The following is an 18,653-nucleotide window of genomic DNA, read 5'->3' on the forward strand; positions in this document are numbered from 1 at the left end:
CACTTTTAGTTAGATGGTGGTTTAAGCGAGTGGCGTTAGGCCGTGCTAGCTTAACCAGCTCAATCTAGTGTCATAGTGACGTAGCTGGAGTTAGCATTTCCTTTGACAAGTCGATGTCATGGAAGTCAATGTGTAGCAGTGCCCAATCGAACAGTGTATATCAAATGTCTGCAGGTTTCAAAATAGCTTGTCGTGGATGGTCATGAGCATTTGAGACTTACACATTCATTCAAGGTTCCCTTCCACTCAGTGAAATTCATATTTTACTAATGCAGACTCCTGCTTTCCTGCGAACACACATTTTCACCTACTTTAAAAGCTTTATGCCCTATGCTGACTAGGAACCTTTGTAGAAGCTATGTGGGAGGCACTGTGTTTGCAGTTCCAAGTCACTGGGGTCTTAAGAACCCCTTCTGAGGGGCCTTGTGTGTTACAGGCCTTCTGTGTCAGGTCACATGAATGGCATTGTGTGAGGGCAGGTTGTGCTGCCCAAAAAGGTGACTAACTGGTGTAGGAGGCAAAGGTCCTGTTGGTGTCCTCCATTCATTCCAGGTTTGTCTGAGTCTGTGGCAGTAACCTTGGGACTTTCAGATCTGCCCTGCTTGGTGTCGAGGGCAGCACTCAATCTGCGTTCAGACTTCTGGGTCTGAGAAATCCTTTCTGCTGACTGGTTTCAGCTGCTAATAGTCTGATTGGAGGTTTTCTGGCTGTTAAGTCAGAAATCGTTGTGATTCTGGTTGGATGTGATCCAGAACTGAGAGCCTGTCTTGGTGGGTCACACCAGTCAGGGACTTAGGGCAAAAGGAATTTCTCATATGTTGGCATGGGCGCTGTGGTCTTCTAGGCTGTGGGCTCTGGCCTCTCCCCCCTTTGTGTAGGGTTGGAGGGAGCTTGTGCTGCTGCTGTGAAGTCCATCAGGGTGCATGTTCCTTGTGTGGTCCATTTGCAGTTGGTCGGACTGTTTCAGTTCTTTTTGGACCAAAACGAGTTTTGTCTCCCACGCTGCTGAATTGCTGAGTCAGTGTTTGGATTTCAGCTCTGCATGCGGATGGCCTTCAAGGGCCTTAGCTTTAGTGTCTCTTTAAATTCAAACAGTTCTTTACGTTCTTTAAATGGCGAAGTTCAACAGCTGTCAGAGCCTCCTGAAGACTGGTGACCTCCCTCAGTTGCTCTGCTCTGTTAGGGTCCTTGCATCTGTCCTGTGCCTTCTCACACTGTGTGGGTTGGTTCTCTGTGGAACTCTGTGACTTGCAGCGTTCGTTCATTTACCTCCTGTTGGAAGCCCGTATGAGCATGGGCTAAGGAGAAGATGAAGCTCTTTGTGGCTCAGGCCGGGTGTCAAGTGTCCGCTGGTGCTGCCGACCTCGCTGTCCCTTGCTCTGCTGTTGCAGGTCGTTGACTGTTTTGGCTGAAGGGTGTCCATCACATTGTTCTGCTGGGTCTCCAGGGGGTCCTGGATGGCAGGGCTGGATGTCCTAGGCAAACTGGCACACTTATGGGGACGAGAGAGAGAGAGAGAGAGAGAGAGAGAGATGGCACAGGCAAATGCAAGTTCGTACAGCTATGTGGGCCAGGTAGGGAGTGAATAGCTGAAGTGGGTGAAGCCGATATGAGACTTAGTGCTGGTCACAACTAAGGGGTTTGAGTATCTTTGTTGACAGCTGTAAGCTGTGTTGACTGATGACTGGGCTGGTACATGTCGTTAAACTATTACTCAGAATACTGATGGTTCTTTTCCATAGGTTGTCACCATGAGGGTAACGAATAGAACAAACTGGTAGAAATAAGATGAAATCAGAAAGGGGAAAGGAAGAAAAGTGTTTTACCTATTTAGTTTTGCTAGGAGATATGGTTAAGCAGGTGTCACTTGTTCAAGTAATCGCCTAATCTCTAGGCTAACAGAGAAACACCAAATGCCTTGAGGTCCAAAGGAAAAACAAAGGGAAGAGTTTCTAGTCCTTTCCGGAGCCAAAAGTGCATTGGATTTTGGCCGTACTTCATGTACTCGGCACTAAGAAGTGAGGAGGGGTAGCTAAGAGATTTAGGATAGTAATAACCTATAACTCATTATACCATTATACCATATTAAGGGAACAACAGTTTCTAGAACTACTGTAATCCTATAAAAAAGGGAAGATGATGATGGTAAAATAACAGAATAAATAGGGTAAAAGCAGAAGGTCCTTTTAGCTCTAGGGAACCTAAAGGGGAGGTGAATACCCAAGTTGATTTAATTAAATGCTAAGTTTAATTAAATCCAACTTGGCTGAATAGAGATATTCAGGCTTAAACAAAAGAAAGTGAATGAAATAAAATAAGACGCATAGAGGAGGAATAAAGTCGAAATAAAGATGAAATTAGAATTTCCTTATAGATTTAGGAATCTAAAAGGAAAGGTAAATAGACAAAATTGATTTAAATAAATTTTCAAATTTAACTAAATTCAACTTGGCTGAGTAGAGATACTCAGACTTAACAAAGTGAGTGACACCCCACACACACACACACACACACACACACACACACAAATGGTTTAAACCAGAGATGGGTGCCTTTGAGGCGTGCCTTGTGAAGCTTCGGAACCCATGTGAATCATTTGTCTTGCGTCAGTGATTCGGAGCGTGTGTCAAACTGCTAAAGTCACGTGATTTCAGTAAACAAGGCTTCATGATGCGTCATAGCTGTTTCAAAGTGATTTGAAATGTCAGTGGTTCATCTCTAAGTCCCACGAACCCATGTCTATACATGATTTGTATATGAAATGTGTATAACACATTTAAATGACGCATTTGATAAAGGGAAGAGGCGTATTGTCATGTTTGTCTGATATAGCCCAGTTTTCATTAACGAGCTCTACAGTTTACTGAAATATCGTGTCTTAACAGAAACCTCATGTTTAAGGATATTAGTTGATTCGTTGATCACTTTTAATTGATTACAACTTCAATAAAACATTTGTGAATGGTTTATTAAAGATGTCTTGTTAAGTCTTCGCTACGCTTACAGTTCTGATCCGCAAAGGATGCTTTGAGCGGTTCGAAACAGTGAATCGTTTGTGACTCAATTGATTCGTTTGATTCTGAGCTTCACAACGCTTTGTGTCCCCATCAACAGTTCAAATCAAAATCCCTCCTAAAAAGGATCCCAAAGTCTATAAAGTCTTTGGTTTGAATGCTTCACGCTTGCACGTGTCTAGATGCTAGCAGGGTGCTAGCAGCTTTTAGTCGAGGTAAAGGGTTTTAACTTGCAGGGTATACGTGTAGGGTTGCTAGAGAGCTAGATTTGGCTACACGTGGTTTGTTGTTTGCACAACAGTCTGTGATGTGGGTGCTGTTATCAGACTTTTAGAGGTGTCTGCTCTAACACGCTCTGTTGTCATGTGCCGCCAGGAGACCAATGCCAGCTTGCAACACAATCAGAATAGAGCAGAATTCTAACCGTGCTGCAAGTCCGCATTGAGAACTCCAGTGTGGCCACGCATAACTCACAAATCACAACAGCACATCACTTCACAGACAGTGGTGAATTGCTAGGTAGCTAAGCTAGAATTTACACCACAAATTCATTGCATGTGTTTCATATGGGCGGTCCAGCGCATTAATATGAATACAGTGACGTAACGAATAGTAAAAAGGCCTTAATCGGTGACTGAGGAGCATCGAACACCATTACAAACGCTGTAGTGAGATTTCTTCGTCACACAGCTAAATTTATGCTGCTTAATCTGGAATTCCGTCATCAGAAAAAGGCTTATGCATTTAAAGCTGAAAGTGGGGATTTCTTCGCCCAAGATCAGGTTAATTTATTTTAATACCCTTTGTACATGCTGCTAATCTGAGATTCCATCGTCAGAAAAAGACTTATGCATTTAAAGCTGAAAGTGGGGATTTCTTCACCCAAGATCAGGTTAATTTATTTTGGTACCCTTTCGTATGTGCTGCTAATCTGAGATTCCGTCGTCAGAAAAAGTCTTACGCTCGTTTAGCAACTGAAATTATGATTTCTTCGATAATTTCAGGTTAGTTTCTTTGTACAATTTAAACATGCATTATAGCATCGAGGAACTTTCTGCCGTTTAAGAGAACGTGCATACAAGCCATAGTTTTGCTGATTTTATCAGCAATTTGTATGTGCATGTATAAGATGTTAATAAAGATTATGTAAAAACACATGATTGATTGCTGGGTCCATCTGCAAACAATTGCTTAAAATGATGCCCGCATCCTCCACCAAAATGTAGCGAATTAACTCAAAGGGGAAATATTAATAATTATTCATAACTCATTATGATTATTAATAATGATTAATTATGAATATGTAAATCAGTTAATCAGATTAACTGGATGTAGCTACATTAATATTACAATCAATTAACCTGTTCGTCCAGTGAACACTCAGTGTTGATTGTTTATTAATTCTAAGAAATGTTCATTTCCAGGTTATGGAAAAACAACATTCGTATTGTACAGTACTACTCAGAGCATGTAGTCAGGATCTAAATCACTTAAGAGGCAATTTATTAGCAGACGGAGTCAGAACCAAACATGTATTGTGCACAATCTTTATTAACTAACTCACAAACACATAACTAAACTAACAGACACATAACATACACGAAGGTCACAGACATACATTGGTAAGAATGAGCAATGATATGATAATGAGAGTTGAACCGGAAGTAGAACTGTTGATAGAGCTATAGGAAAAAGTCATAGACAATCTGGAAAAGAATCATCAGTTTCCTCAGTAATAAAACACCTTTGCTGACAAAGGTAAGTTTTACAAATCAATACTTAATCGCTGTTTAGTGTTCAAATGTACGATACTTGCAAGATGCCTTTAGGCTGAGGAGCATCGGATCTGCCGGCTGGGTTGTAATCTTGATGGTTCGGTCCGAAGTTGTTGCCAGTATCTTCTGCGTTAGATGAAGTACTATGAAAACTTATAGATGAGCACATGGCTGGGTTGTAGGCCGAGGCCTGCAGGCCTAGGCCTACAGGCCTGCAGCAAGAAGGGCGTCGTCCAAGAAGCAAGGAAAGAGAGAGTGGCATTGTTCACTGGCTTTTAACCTCTGGTCAAAGTCACACCTCTTAGTTGTTGACCGGACCAATGAAGATGTTGTATTTCCGGGCGATAACACGCCTCCTGTCAGGGCTTTTATGAGCGAGCAAGATTTACTGGCTGAGTTTTGAAGAAGAACTATTGAAGATTCTTGTAATACTGATGTGTTGCACAGGTATGGACATACCGCATACACAAGCATTTAAATCTTCTCGATACGAACCCATGGACACTAAACATGGCATAATTGAAGTTACCTTAAATGTATCATAAAACATGCGAATACAATGAGTGCAATACAACAACAGCAATAATGGATACCATTTCCTAGGGATGTGCATGTTCATTTATAGAACGGCCTGTCTATAAATTAATGCAGGAAAGTCTGTGTTCTGTGGAGAAAATGCAGGAAAGATGTTAGACAGTATTCTAGGTTATTACGTGAAAAAGTTTTTGGTCCAGAAATTAGAATCTCTGTTTTTTCTGAATTTAGTAGTAGGAAATTACTGGTCATCCAATTTTTTATATCAGCTATGCATTCTGTTAATTTTGTGAATTGGTATGTTTCGTCAGGGCGCGAAGAAATATAGAGCTGAGTATCATCAGCGTAACAGTGAAAACTAACGCCATGCTTCCTAATGATATCTCCCAAGGGTAGCATGTACAGAGTGAACAGCAACGGTCCTAGTACTGAGCCTTGCGGTACTCCATATTGAACTTGTGATCGATATGACATCTCTTTGTTTACTACTACAAACTGATAACGGTCAGATAAGTATGATTTGAACCATGACAATGCAATTCCACTAATGCCAACATAATTTTTGAGTCTATTTAAAAGAATATTGTGATCAATAGTGTCAAATGCAGCACTAAGATCCAGTAACACTAATAGAGAGATGCAACCACGATCTGATGATAAGAGCAAATCATTAGTAACTCTAATGAGAGCAGTCTCAGTACTATGGTACGGTCTAAATCCTGACTGGAAATCCTCACAGATACTATTTCTTTCTAAAAAGGAACATGGTTGTGATGATACTACCTTTTCTAGTATTTTTGACAGAAAAGTGAGATTTGAGATCAGCCTGTAATTGACTAATTCTCTAGGATCAAGTTGTGTTTTTTTTAATAAGAGGTTTAATAATAGCCAGCTTAAAAGTTTTTGGTACGTGTCCTAGTGATAAAGATGAATTGACGATATTAACAAGAGGATCTATAACCTCTGGAAGCATTTCTTTCAATAGCTTAGTCGGTATAGGGTCTAACATACATGTTGTTGATTTTGATGATTTAACAAGTTTAGACAATTCTTCCTCTCCTAAAGCAGTAAATGAATTGAATTTTTCCTCAGGGACACTACAATGCACTATCTGACGCGATACTGTAATAGACGGTTGCATGGTTATAATTTTTTCTCTAATATTATCAATCTTGCAAGTAAAGAAGTTCATAAAGTCATTACTGCTGTGCTCTTTGGAAACATCAGAAGTTGAAGCTTTATTTCTTGTTAATTTAGCCACTGTATCAAATAAATACCTAGGGTAGTGTGTCCCCAACTAAGCAAGCCAGAGGCAACAGTGGCAAGGAACCCAAACTCCATCAGGTGACAAAATGGAGAAAAAAAACCTTGGGAGAAACCAGGCTCAGTCAGGGGCCAGTTCTCCTCTGGCCAACAAATGAACAGTGCATGATTATGATTTAGGCGGCATTACTGGTCAAAAGTCAGATTGGGATCGGAACAGTCAAAATATTCAATCCAGTTCCATCTGGTTGAAGATCGAATTCATCATGCTGTTATGGAGACGGGTTAGTTGAGGATCTGTGCCACTGGCTGTAGTGTCTGATGAGGCCTTCACAGGGGATGGTCCAGTTGACACAATCTCTGCTGACACTTCAGGGATGTGTTGTGGTCGTGTTTAGGTGCAGATCCTCCATCTGATCTGGATACAGCCCGGATCTGTCTGACTACAGTAAACCTCGGGATAAACATAGAGACTAATATTAGCGTAGATGCCATTTTTCTTATGATGTAATGAGTACATCGGGTGTTATAGGAAGTGTTCCCGGTTCCGGCTGACCTAATTTATGCGGCCTAACAATCCTTTAATGCAGTGGTCACCAATCTTTTTAAGCCCAAGATCCCTGACATTGACCTTTATGAAAGAAAAGATCTTCCTATTGAAGAACTGATAGAAAAAGACAGCCTAGATTGTATTTAGTATTATTTTTTTTTTTTTTTTTTTTTTTTTTTCATGGCCAATTCAGATTCTGATTTATTTATTTATTTTTACAATCAAATTGGCTGATTCCAATACTGGTTCCGTTATTTTTATTATTATATTATTTATTTGCTCTATAACAAGCAAACTGGCCTTAAACAAAAATATCTAGCCATTTCAAATTAGAGGTAACCACTGCTTTTTAATCACGATCCAAACAAAGATGTTACACACGTTGCATGAGCAGTTGTTTTTGATTTGAATTAGATTTAATTTCAAAAGTTAAAGCAAAAACAGAACAGTCTGACTTTATCCTTGTGAAATTATATGCTACACACAAAAAAGCATGAAACAAAAACAGCAGACAGGCTGAATGAGACGCAAAAGAGGAAAATAAAATGCCATCGCCATCAAAACTTTTCTGAAGACAGTAAGTTCCCTTCAGAGGTACATTCATATAACCCCTCACCCCCAATTCAATATTCATATTTTCTTCCTATTTTTCGAGCTTCGTGAACAGTGAGCTGCTCTGCCTGCTACAGAATTTTCTCTTTGCGTCCGTCTTCAGCGTCTCTGGCCATTTGTTAACAGCCATTTACAGACTCAGGCATGATGTGGGCTATTTACCTTTATCACTGTCCCAGTAGCTCCCAAAAATAATAGAAAAATAAATACAAAAATACAGTACAAAGAATGGAAAAATGTAATGTATTTTTGTACTCATATTTCTGTTATTTTCGGGAGCTACTGGTACAGTGATAAAGATCTACCAGTTGATTGCGATCGACGGGTTGGCGACCACTGCTTTAATGGATAAATTTAAAATATAAATTGATAATGTGTTATGTGTATGCCAGGTTAAAGAGATGTTTTAGTCTAGATTTAAACTGACAGAGTGTGTCTGCTTCCCAAAAAGTGCTAGGAAGACTGTTCCAAAGTTTAGGTGCTAAATAGAAAAAGGATCTACTGCCTGCGGTTGATTTTGTTATTCTAGGTATTATCAACTGGTCAGAATTCTGAGATCACAATAGACGTGAAGGACTATAATGCGTTAAGAGCTCACTCAAGTACTGGGGAGCTAAACCATTTAGTGCTTTGTAAGTAATTAGCAAGATTTTAAAATCTATACAGTGTTTAATAGGGAGCCAATGCAGTGTTGACAGAACTGGGCTAATATGGTCATACTTCCTGGTTCTAGCTGCTGTGTTTTGGACCAGCTGTAGTTTGTTTATTAAGCGTGCAGGGCAACCACCCAGTAGAGCATTACAATAATCTAGCCTTGAGGTCATGAACGCATGAAATAACTGTTCCGCATTTGTCATTGAGAGCATATGTCGTAGTTTAGATATATTTCTTAAGATGGAAGAATGTGGTTTTACAGATGCTAGAAATGTGGCTTTCAAATAATAGATTGGTATCAAAGAGCACACCCAGGTTCCTAACTGATGATGAAAACCTAACAGAGCAGCCATCAAGTGTTCAACAATATTCTAGGTTATTAAGTGTGGGTTTTTTGGGTTCAATAATTAGAATCTCTGTTTTTTTTTTTTTTTTCAGAATTTAGCAGTAGGAAATTACTAGTCATCCAATTATTTTTTTTTTATATATCAGCTATGCATTCCGTTAATTTTGTGAATTGGTAAGTTTCGTCTGGGCGTGAAGAAATATAGAGCTGAGTATCATCAGTGTAACAGTGAAAACTAACACCATGCTTCCTAAGGATATCTTCCAAGGGTAGCATGTACAGAGTGAAAAGCAACGATCCTAGTACTGAGCCTTGCGGTACTCCACACTGAACTTGCGATCGGTATAACATCTCTGTGTTTACCACTACAAACTGATAGGGGTCAGATAAGGATGATTTGAACCATGCCAATGCAATTCCACTAATGCCAACATAATTTTCCAGTCTATTCAAAAGAATGTTGTGGTCGATAGAGTCAAATGCAGCACTAAGATCCAGTAACACTAATAGAGAGATACAACGATCGGATGACAAGAGCAAATCATTTGTAACTCTAATGAAAGCGGTCTCAGTACTATAGTACGGTCTAAATCCTGACTGGAAATCCTTGCAGATACCATCTGAAGAATTCATTTGCAAAAACAGATTACTCCCTTTTTATTAATTCTCATAAATCATGTTTTTTTTAAAAACATTTTATTGTGCATTCAAAGTAATATCAATCAAAATGCAGTTAAAAAAATACAGGTAGCTTACAAAATTAAAAGTTCATTGATAGTATGTGTTTTTAAATATTAAAATGTTGTTTTTTAGCAAAAGCAGATAACTCCATATTCCATGTTTCAGAGTTAAACAAAACCAAGTAATTGCTTTGTTATTGCATAGACACACACTAACAGATGGGCACACTCTCACACACACACACACTCACAGAGACACACGCATGCACATGCGCACGCACACAAACTCAAAAGGACAAACAAGTTTTCAGCACGTAAGACGTGTATGGTGTACAAGCAGTTGCAGGAGTCGAAATTATAAATCCTTGATCACTAGTCAGCTTTGACGAAACTAGTGCATCTTTTCGAAGTGACTAGCAGCCTTCTTACCTGATCAGAATACTGCACGCTAAATTATGACTTATCGGGTTGTGTGCACAAACAACAAGGATGCTTGATGGTTTCTGCTGTAAAACATGAACTCACGATGCCTTGACAGTGGACAATACCGGCTTTTTTGACAAAACATATTTAGGGTTCAGAATGCTCCTCCTTGTCCCAACTTACAAAAGCCTGGACCAGCCCATGCTTCCCCCGCCTAAACTGACTGACTGGCTCGCCAGAACCTCTTTGAGTCAGACCAAAATCATTCTCTAATCTCCACCAATACTGATGTTTTTGCCTCCACGACCACTGCAGCTGCAGTCCTTCCAGCCTGCCAATACCTCTAGTGAGAATCGATTGAAAAAGTGGACAACTCTCCTAAAGCTCCAGTCGCACTGGATATAAAGCCTCACATCAGGGCTGGCCCTAGCATTGTGGGGGCCCTAAGCAGATTATATTTTTTTAAAATAGGGCCCCCCTACCTATGGTTTCACCTAACCACCCCAATGTACATGTCATACAACAACACTTTATTGTGAAGTGTTACCGATTTTTTTTTTTTTTTTTTTTTTTTTTTTTTTGTACTATGTATAATGATATTTCTTGATATGAATATATGAAGAAATATTTACTTGTGAAGCAAACATTGCTTCAGGGAAATGTATTTTAATTTAGTGAGATTAATGCTTTAATCAAGGAAAAACAATGGTTATGAAAATAAACTAAAACAAACTTAAAATAACATGATTTCTTTTGCTTGTCTAAATGAAGTGACTCACAGCGTTTTAAAATAAACTGAACTCAAACTTTAGTTATCTGACACTATTGCCAGATATATTTGCTTATAGCAAGTATAAAGCTCATTAAATCTTGATGACTCTTGAGACAACATGTCTATATGATTTCTGTTGTGTGTGCTTTCTTAAATAATAATAATAATGCATGTAAATAATAATGCATGTTATTACAATATACAGAGATGTAGCCAGGCACAGTTAAACTTGTGACTATCAAATTTTCATATCACAGTAATTGTTAAATTGTGACATGGTGCCTCGGTAGGTAGCACTGTTGCCTCACAGCAAGAAGCTCCCTGGTTTGAGTCCTGGCTGATTCAAGATTATTTTTCTTTCCCCGTTGGCAGATAATTTGCAAAATAAGAAAAATGTCAAATTATGTAAAATTTAAGTGCATTTAAGAATTTTTAGATATTTTGACTGGAAACAAGAAGACAAAAATACTAAGTAAGAAAAGCATTTTTTTTGCAGTGCAGGTACATTTATTCATTGTGCATATTTTCATCATGTAAACACCATCTAAGAGGAGTTTCACAGGACTGCAGGTCAGTGGTGTAGAAATCGGTGTAAATGAGGCTAATAAATGATGTTCACTTGATAACATCTTGCTGCAACCTCTGGAAGTAAACTAATAATTAGAATTTACTTTTGGATTTCATTGTGATTGGATGCATTGATGACACGCATATTCCCATCATTGCACCTTCAGAAAATGAAACGGATTATGGTATGGAAGGATGCCAGATAGAAGGGTAGTCTGAGATATACAGTGTATGCTGTAACCACCACCACAGCTGATAAATAAACACAAGTAAATTTTCACAAGTTATTTGGCAGTCATTATTTCCTACAAATACAAAAGCAACAGTTATTCTTTTTCCTGTTGGATTTAATATTCTTCCAATACCTGGTATTGTGGCCATCTCCTCTTCATCTGTCAGTGGTTGTGGTGCAGGTCCTCCCCCCATTTTGCGAGCCTTTCCCTTCTTGCTGCTGGCTGAGTAGAAGTCAAATGTTAATTTCATTACCCTAAGTAAGAAATGTAACAGGTTGGATCATAGAACATTTAATTATGTAAAAAAAGCACCTGACTATGTGGAAAAAGCTGCTGCACATTGAAATAGACACTGAATGATATTTATTTAATATGTCAAATGTTTGTAAAGTCATGTAGCCTACACCCATGAACCTTTTATGCTTAAAGCTTTACCCGATTGAATTATGTTTTTATACTTAATTTTTAGCTGCTGCAATGTTCTTTTTTTTTTTTTTTTTTTTTTGCCTGTAGGATACCATTTTCACTTCTGATATTATAACAGTGATTAAGAATTAAACTTACGTATTGACTCAGAAGTATGAGGATGTCTTTTTGTCAGTGCTGTTGCCATGGTGAATCGTAATTTCAGAGCTCCATTGATCGTGGCTTTTCATAGTCATGGTGCACGCGCTTAACTCAGAGTCAACCTACTCGGAGTTGATTGAACTAATGCTGGGTACACACCTAAAAGATTTTTGAAAACTTAAAAGATTTTTAAAATGTGAGAGACCACAAACATGAGGACAAAAAAATCCTAGATTTAACCGTTTTGCTCCTATAGTGTGTGGTGTCACATCACAGCACAAAGACAGCACATCACACACAAATAGATTTTCCTGACTGTGAACACAGGAAGTCTCGCAAAATCTCTCAAGACTTCAGAATAAACATGACAGACGATAGGCAGGGAGAAATTGCGTTGATAGCGTTTGGAATGATTTTGGTATGTTTTACAAGACACGTTGTATAAACACTTGCTGTTGCCACAAATTGACAAGCTGATCCTCCATCTCTACTGTCCAAATCCATTTAACTTTGTGCTGCGCCATGACTGCATTTGTTATGCTTCTGTCTTCTGTCAGCTTGCTTTCTGATTGGATATTGTTTCGTTTTATGTGATAATCTCCAAGCGTTTGTCCTCGGAAGTAAAAAATAAAACATGAAACTAACACTCCTCCAGTGTGTGACCCTCTTTATTCTGTTGGAGTACATCGCTTACCTAATGAATACCAATGAATCATAATCCAAGAATATTATAATAGGCCTGTGTTACTCACCATGGTTGATCACCAGTCAAACCAGTATAATATTACCAAGTAAAATATTGCCTTGGATAGTCATTTAGTATGACATATTTGTTGGTGTTTTTTCAATGAAGGTATCATTGTCTATTTTTTAACTTTACCCTATTAAACATTAAAATGCAAATGCTTTAATGTCATGCTATCTCTTTTGGTGTTTGTGTTTCAGGGTAATAAATGCAGGTAAGAGTGCTCTGAATGAGGACCAGGCATGCTGTGAGGTTGTACTGGTTAAGAAGAAACCTATAGGACCCTTGACACCCAGAAAGACGGCTACAAGTAGAAGGAGGTCATCCCTTCCCAATAGTGTTGACATGGGAATGTGGGAAAATGATGTAAGTGATTGTTTCCTGTACCAGCTACACTGAATATCTATTGAACAATAATGTTTTTTCAAGACATTTTTATTATTATTAGCAGGGTTGGGGAAAAATCATACATCTGTGATTTAATATTTGCTTTTTACACGTTAAAAATTCCTGAAGTAGCTATGCTAATGTCTTTTCCTCACACCCTTTGTGTAGATTTATAATATATGATCACACTATCTGTGTGCCATTCACTGTCTTAGCAAAGCAAGAGAGAGTGGCTGTCTGACCAAGGATGGTCTGTATGTGCCCAGTCGGGTCACTCAAGTCAAGTCATCTTCATTTATATAGCACTTTTCACAATACAGATTGTTTCAAAGCAGCTTCACAGTGATAATAGGAAAATTAATTGACAGAGATTGTTTTGGCTTTACAGCAGCTCTAAGAAAATATTATCGAGCTAAAGTAGGTTTTTGATTGAACCACTTCCGTTGTAAAAATTGTTAAATATTAACTTAGGGGCCGCTTAAATGACACCTTTCCTACTGAAAACCGAACACCTTTAATGCATTCTTGCCGTTCATTTACGTGTTTGAATGTGTATGTGCGCAGACTCTTGGTCTTTTTTACGAAGTGATATTGCCAAATTACTTGTCTGGTCCACATAATACAGAAAAATTAGTTGTGTCCGCGGATCTATGCGAACTGGAATAATTTTGATAACGTTTTATCTACAGTTGCAAGAAAAAGTATGTGAACCACTTGCAGAATCTGTGAAAATGTTAATAATTTTAACAAAATAAGGGAGATAATACAAAATGCATGTTATTTTTTTATCTAGTACTGTCCTGAGTAAGATATTTTACATAGAAGATGTTTACATATAATCCACAAGACAAAAAAATAGCTGAAATTATTAAAATAACCCCATTCACAAGTATGTGAACCATTGATTCTTAATACTGTGTGTGGTTAACTGGATGATCTACGACTGGTTTTTTTTTTGTTTTGTTTTGTTTTGTGATGGTTGTTCATGAGTCCCTTGTTTGCCCTGAGCAGTTAAACTGAGCTCTGTTCTTCAGAAAAAATCTTCAGGTCCTGCAGAGTCTTCAGTTTTCCAGCATTTTCTGCATATTTGAACCCTTTACAGCAGTGACTTAATGATTTTGAGATCCATCTTTTCACACTTAGGACAACTGAGGGACTCAAACACGACTTTTAAAAAAGGTTCAAACATTCACTGAATGTTTGAAAAGGTTCAAAAATACACTGATGCATTCAGTGGCGTAGTTTGTGTGGGGGGGGGTTGTAACTGATGGATTTGAATATCCCCCCCCCCCCAGTATTCAAATCCATCAGTTACAACCCTCCCAATATTTCAACATGAAAATCACAGTAGATCAAATGACAAATATGTAGAATTAATTTATTTGGTAAGAATAATTTTGTTCCTAATCAAATATGAGTTTCGCATAATAAATTAGACAAAAAAATACTCCCCCCTCCATTGAACCGATTTGTAACGCCCAACCAATGCGTCGCACTTTCACCAAAACAACGCGCGTGGTGCTCTACTGTTTAAATGAGAGAGCACGGGTAGCACCAAAAATTAAGAGAACCGCTGCCCAGTCGACTATATTAAACTGCTGGTCAAAGAGGGACGTTAAAAAGAATAAAACATGTACTGAGAAGGAGTTATGAGAATATTGTGTAATAGCTAAATACACTCCACATATATTTTAGCTAGCTAATCCATTACAATTTAGCCATAACTATCAGTGTAACTGTAACCAGTTACCAAAACAGCCGTCTGTTTTGTTAGTTCATTTTTCAATAGTGTCTGTATTTATCAATGACAAAAGTATTCACATCGGTGTTTGTTTTCTTCCTAAATTAATCTGACTTTTGAACGAATTGGCTGAATGAACGATTTAAGTGGCTCACTCATTAAAACAGCGAATCGCTGCTGTTTCAATTTTTACATAATTTCTTTCTTTTTAGAATCACTCAGTTATGTTAGAATTTGATGAATGATTATACATAAATTTCATAAAGTTATGAAGTATAGATAGATAGATAGATAGATAGATAGATAGAGAAGAAATAAATTACCCAATAACGCTACACATAAAACAGATTATTATTAGCCTATTATTATTATTATTTAATTAAAAAAATAATAACAGGCAGCATACCAACGTTCAACCATGGCAAGCAAACTTTGGTACAAAATGAGAAATAAATGAGGATCAAAATCAGCATGGCGTTTCCGAGATGGCGAGAGCTTTGCGACAAACTTTGACTTGATTTGCCGCTCTTGCACGTTATTAGACAAGGTAAGCAAATGTAGGCTACATAAGACTAATCAATGTTATATAGTTGACATTATAACACGATGAAATGTTAGAATATCATCAGTATGTTATTCTAATGTTGATCTAGCTTACTGTTAAGTCTCATACAGCCAACAAATTAATACATAGAATAACACTTTCAACACACTCAAATGCAGTTTAGTATGATAGTGTAATGTTAGTGAAACAGCGCTGCGTTACCTCACAATTTTAATTTGTCAAATAAACTGACCTGTATGAGTAGTATTTCAGAACTTGCGGGTAGTTCGGTAGAATGAAATGTCCTTATTCCTTTATATCCCCTGGGACGAGTAGCATCTGCCTGCACAACCGGAGACTGCATTTTCAGGACCGCATTTCTAGGACCCTACATTTTAGTGACAGTAGTGACGGTAGTGACTAACGAATTACAGGACCAGTGACCGCATGCTTTTCGGAAGAGATGGACGACATTCAGAGTGTGAGTATCAAATGTAAATCAGTTTTTATTTGTTTAACATTAAAAACAATTGTGATGCATTTAATTGCAAAGTTAAGTGATCGTGAGTTGCTAAATAGTCTTGAATGCACTTTATAGCCATCATATATTAGCTTCTAATGCTGTAAAACTAATTGTTAGCATATTCGTTTAACAAAACTGTAGCACGACTGGCAAGTGACTATGATTAATAATCCTAGGCAGTACGATAAACTGTAGCACTTCGTTGTAAAATCTTGTTAGTTACTCAATGTTTTTCCATTTTAAGCAAGTTAAAATAATCTTAATGTTTTAACTGTCACGTGCGTGTTCACTGTCAGTCTGCCCAGGTCAAAAAATACTACAGTAAATACTATAGTGTTTTTTAACCATACTATAGTAAATTGTAGTAACTTATACTGTATAAATAATAGTATTTACAACACTTTGTTAATGAATCCTTCAGCATACTGTAGTATACAGTGAACTGATAAACTGTAATAAATACTGTAGTATACTTTATTTTTTACTACAGTAAACTGTAGTGTATATTGTATATACCCTATAGTTGTAGAAAACTTAGTACAGTATTGGGTAAAATAATTTGATTATATTACTATAGTTGTTATGTTACCACAGCAACTATAGAATTACCACAACAAATTAATTCAAGTACTTTACTATAGTATGGGTAAAAAAAAAAACTATAGTATTTACTATAAATTACTATAGTATTTTTTTACCTGGGCATGTTTACCCTACAATACATGTTATGAGCATGTCTCTTCATTTTGACATTGTTTTTGTAATGTTGATTGAGGCATTTGACAATTTTAATAGTCAGACATAACAGAGAGGCCATCATAATAATAATACCACGTGTTAGATTGTGTCATGTACTGTGTACTCTATAAGTGATTTCAGTGCAGGCAATATATGACAAAAGAATAATAAATAAATTGGTCAAGTACTAGGCTTAGGCCTAATTTATGTCTGTTTATTTATATGAAATGAACTTAAAATGTTTTATTTGACCAATTGGACTCTCTCTTTTTCAAGAAACACATAACAATCCAAGAATGAAGATCCTTTCCTGGACTATAGAGATGCACCACATGCTGCAAGGAGTTCCTCTGCCCGTTCTGCAGTTCTGCTTTGTTTCACCCAACAAAGTTGAGCAAAGTGAAATCCCATTTGGAGAGCCATTTCAAATGCAGTTCTCTATGAAGGTAACATTTGCAAACATTCTTTTGGGAGATGCAATGTTATGATTAATTCAATTTGACCTCATTTCCTAGATCTGTGTATATTTCAATTAACAATTTTCTTTTGATAGACCATCATATATGGCCTGGCTGGGCTGCAGAATTTCTCTGTGGGATGTTGAGAAGGCCTTCTTCTCTGGTCTGGATTATCATCACATGTAAGAGTAGAAAATGTAAATTTTTTTACACAGTGTCCAGTGTATCATTTTTTAAGCATTAACAGTATTTCTGTTAACCCAGCAGTGGTTATGTCCTCCATTTACTATTTTAGTGAAGTGGAAGAAAAGAGAAAAGAGGGGAGAGCATCCATTGGTAGGTAGTGCTGCTGCATACTTCACAATTTGTGCTTTAAATATTTAAAGGTCAGGAAAAGTCATGTCAATAACATGTTATTTATATTCAGATTTCTTGCATCTCTATTATTTTTTTTATTTTTTTCTCAGTTCAGATGGGCTTTATTGACATGAAAGTTTCAAGAACCTTTGTTCCCACAGCATCAAAATATTTTTTTTCCAAATCTTTGAACAGTATGCAATAACAGTAATATGAACATTAATTGGTATGAAGATTGATATAATTATTTTTGTATTGTATATAATGTGTGTGCTCTGTGGTGACTAAAATCTTTTAAATATGACATTTAAAATTAAAGAGTTAAACATGTTAAACTAAATGTTCCTTTCATTCACTTCTCTCTCTCTCTCTCTCTCTCTCTCTCTCTCTCTCTCTCTCTTAGGAGTCAGTGAGGAAGTTCTTTCTGTGTGGTTCACGCTATGAACAAATTTGTTTTTGTGTGTTCAACTGTTGTAATATATTATTTTATAAAATATACACAATTTTAAATCTACCCCAGAGTCATCCTTGTGTTTCCCCTCTGTACTTGGAAATGTGGTTCATGTAGTGACTGAAAAGCTATACCATGATTCCTTATATTACTTGATGAGTTATTATATTATACTAGTTAGTCACAATAATTACTCAACATTCAGTTCGTAGCAACCAGGTTTAATTGCAAGAATGAAAGTAGTATTTGGGTGTTATAAACCTTCAAAAACCTCTTAAACTCTTAAGTAGTTAGAATTGGGTGGAAATACTGCCTTGGTGGCACTTTTTTCGGTCCTCCTAAACTAGGGTCCTGGAAACGCGGTCCTTGCACTGCGGTTCTTCGATTCGGTAGGTGGCGCTGTCACAAAAAACGAGGGTCCTGGGAATGCGGTCCTAGAACTGCGGTCCTGAAAGTGCCTCTGGTATTGCAGACGGATAATATTGTCTGGGACTCGCGTGTAGCACTGATGCGCCTGCGATTCTTGGCCACGCCCTGCTTCATACCACAGTCATGTTAAAAAACATAAATGCATTCACTCATGCATAAACATTATTTACCCATAAACATTATTTCACGAGTTCACACTTACAAATAATCAGATAAATAGTATGCGTATTTGGCGTGCTGTCCGAGGAGAGGGCTCCGAGCTCGGTATTTGGCCCAAACCCAGAGTACAC

General features: G+C 37.5%; 1 protein-coding gene and 1 long non-coding RNA gene across 5 annotated transcripts in view; both read left to right on the forward strand.

Annotated features, from left to right (window-relative positions):
* The window catches only part of LOC127510561 (protein phosphatase 1H-like), a 132,225-nt gene that overhangs the window by 19,283 nt on the left and 94,289 nt on the right, over positions 1-18,653 (forward strand). For all 3 annotated transcript variants that reach the window (XM_051890145.1, XM_051890149.1, XM_051890150.1), the window contains exon 2: positions 12,936-13,101. In XM_051890145.1, the coding sequence (XP_051746105.1) occupies positions 12,936-13,101 (166 nt within the window). The remainder of the gene's footprint in view (positions 1-12,935; positions 13,102-18,653) is intronic.
* On the forward strand, positions 15,908-17,997 carry LOC127510567 (uncharacterized). Of its 2 annotated transcripts, none has more exons than XR_007929673.1 (4): positions 15,908-17,114; positions 17,222-17,308; positions 17,394-17,462; positions 17,887-17,997. It is a non-coding gene; the product is annotated as an uncharacterized LOC127510567 (long non-coding RNA). The 2 variants fall into 2 exon arrangements; XR_007929672.1 differs by having other exon boundaries at positions 17,422-17,462.

This window comes from Ctenopharyngodon idella, chromosome 4, assembly GCF_019924925.1.
Source record: "Ctenopharyngodon idella isolate HZGC_01 chromosome 4, HZGC01, whole genome shotgun sequence".
Classification (NCBI taxonomy): Eukaryota; Metazoa; Chordata; class Actinopteri; order Cypriniformes; family Xenocyprididae; genus Ctenopharyngodon; species Ctenopharyngodon idella.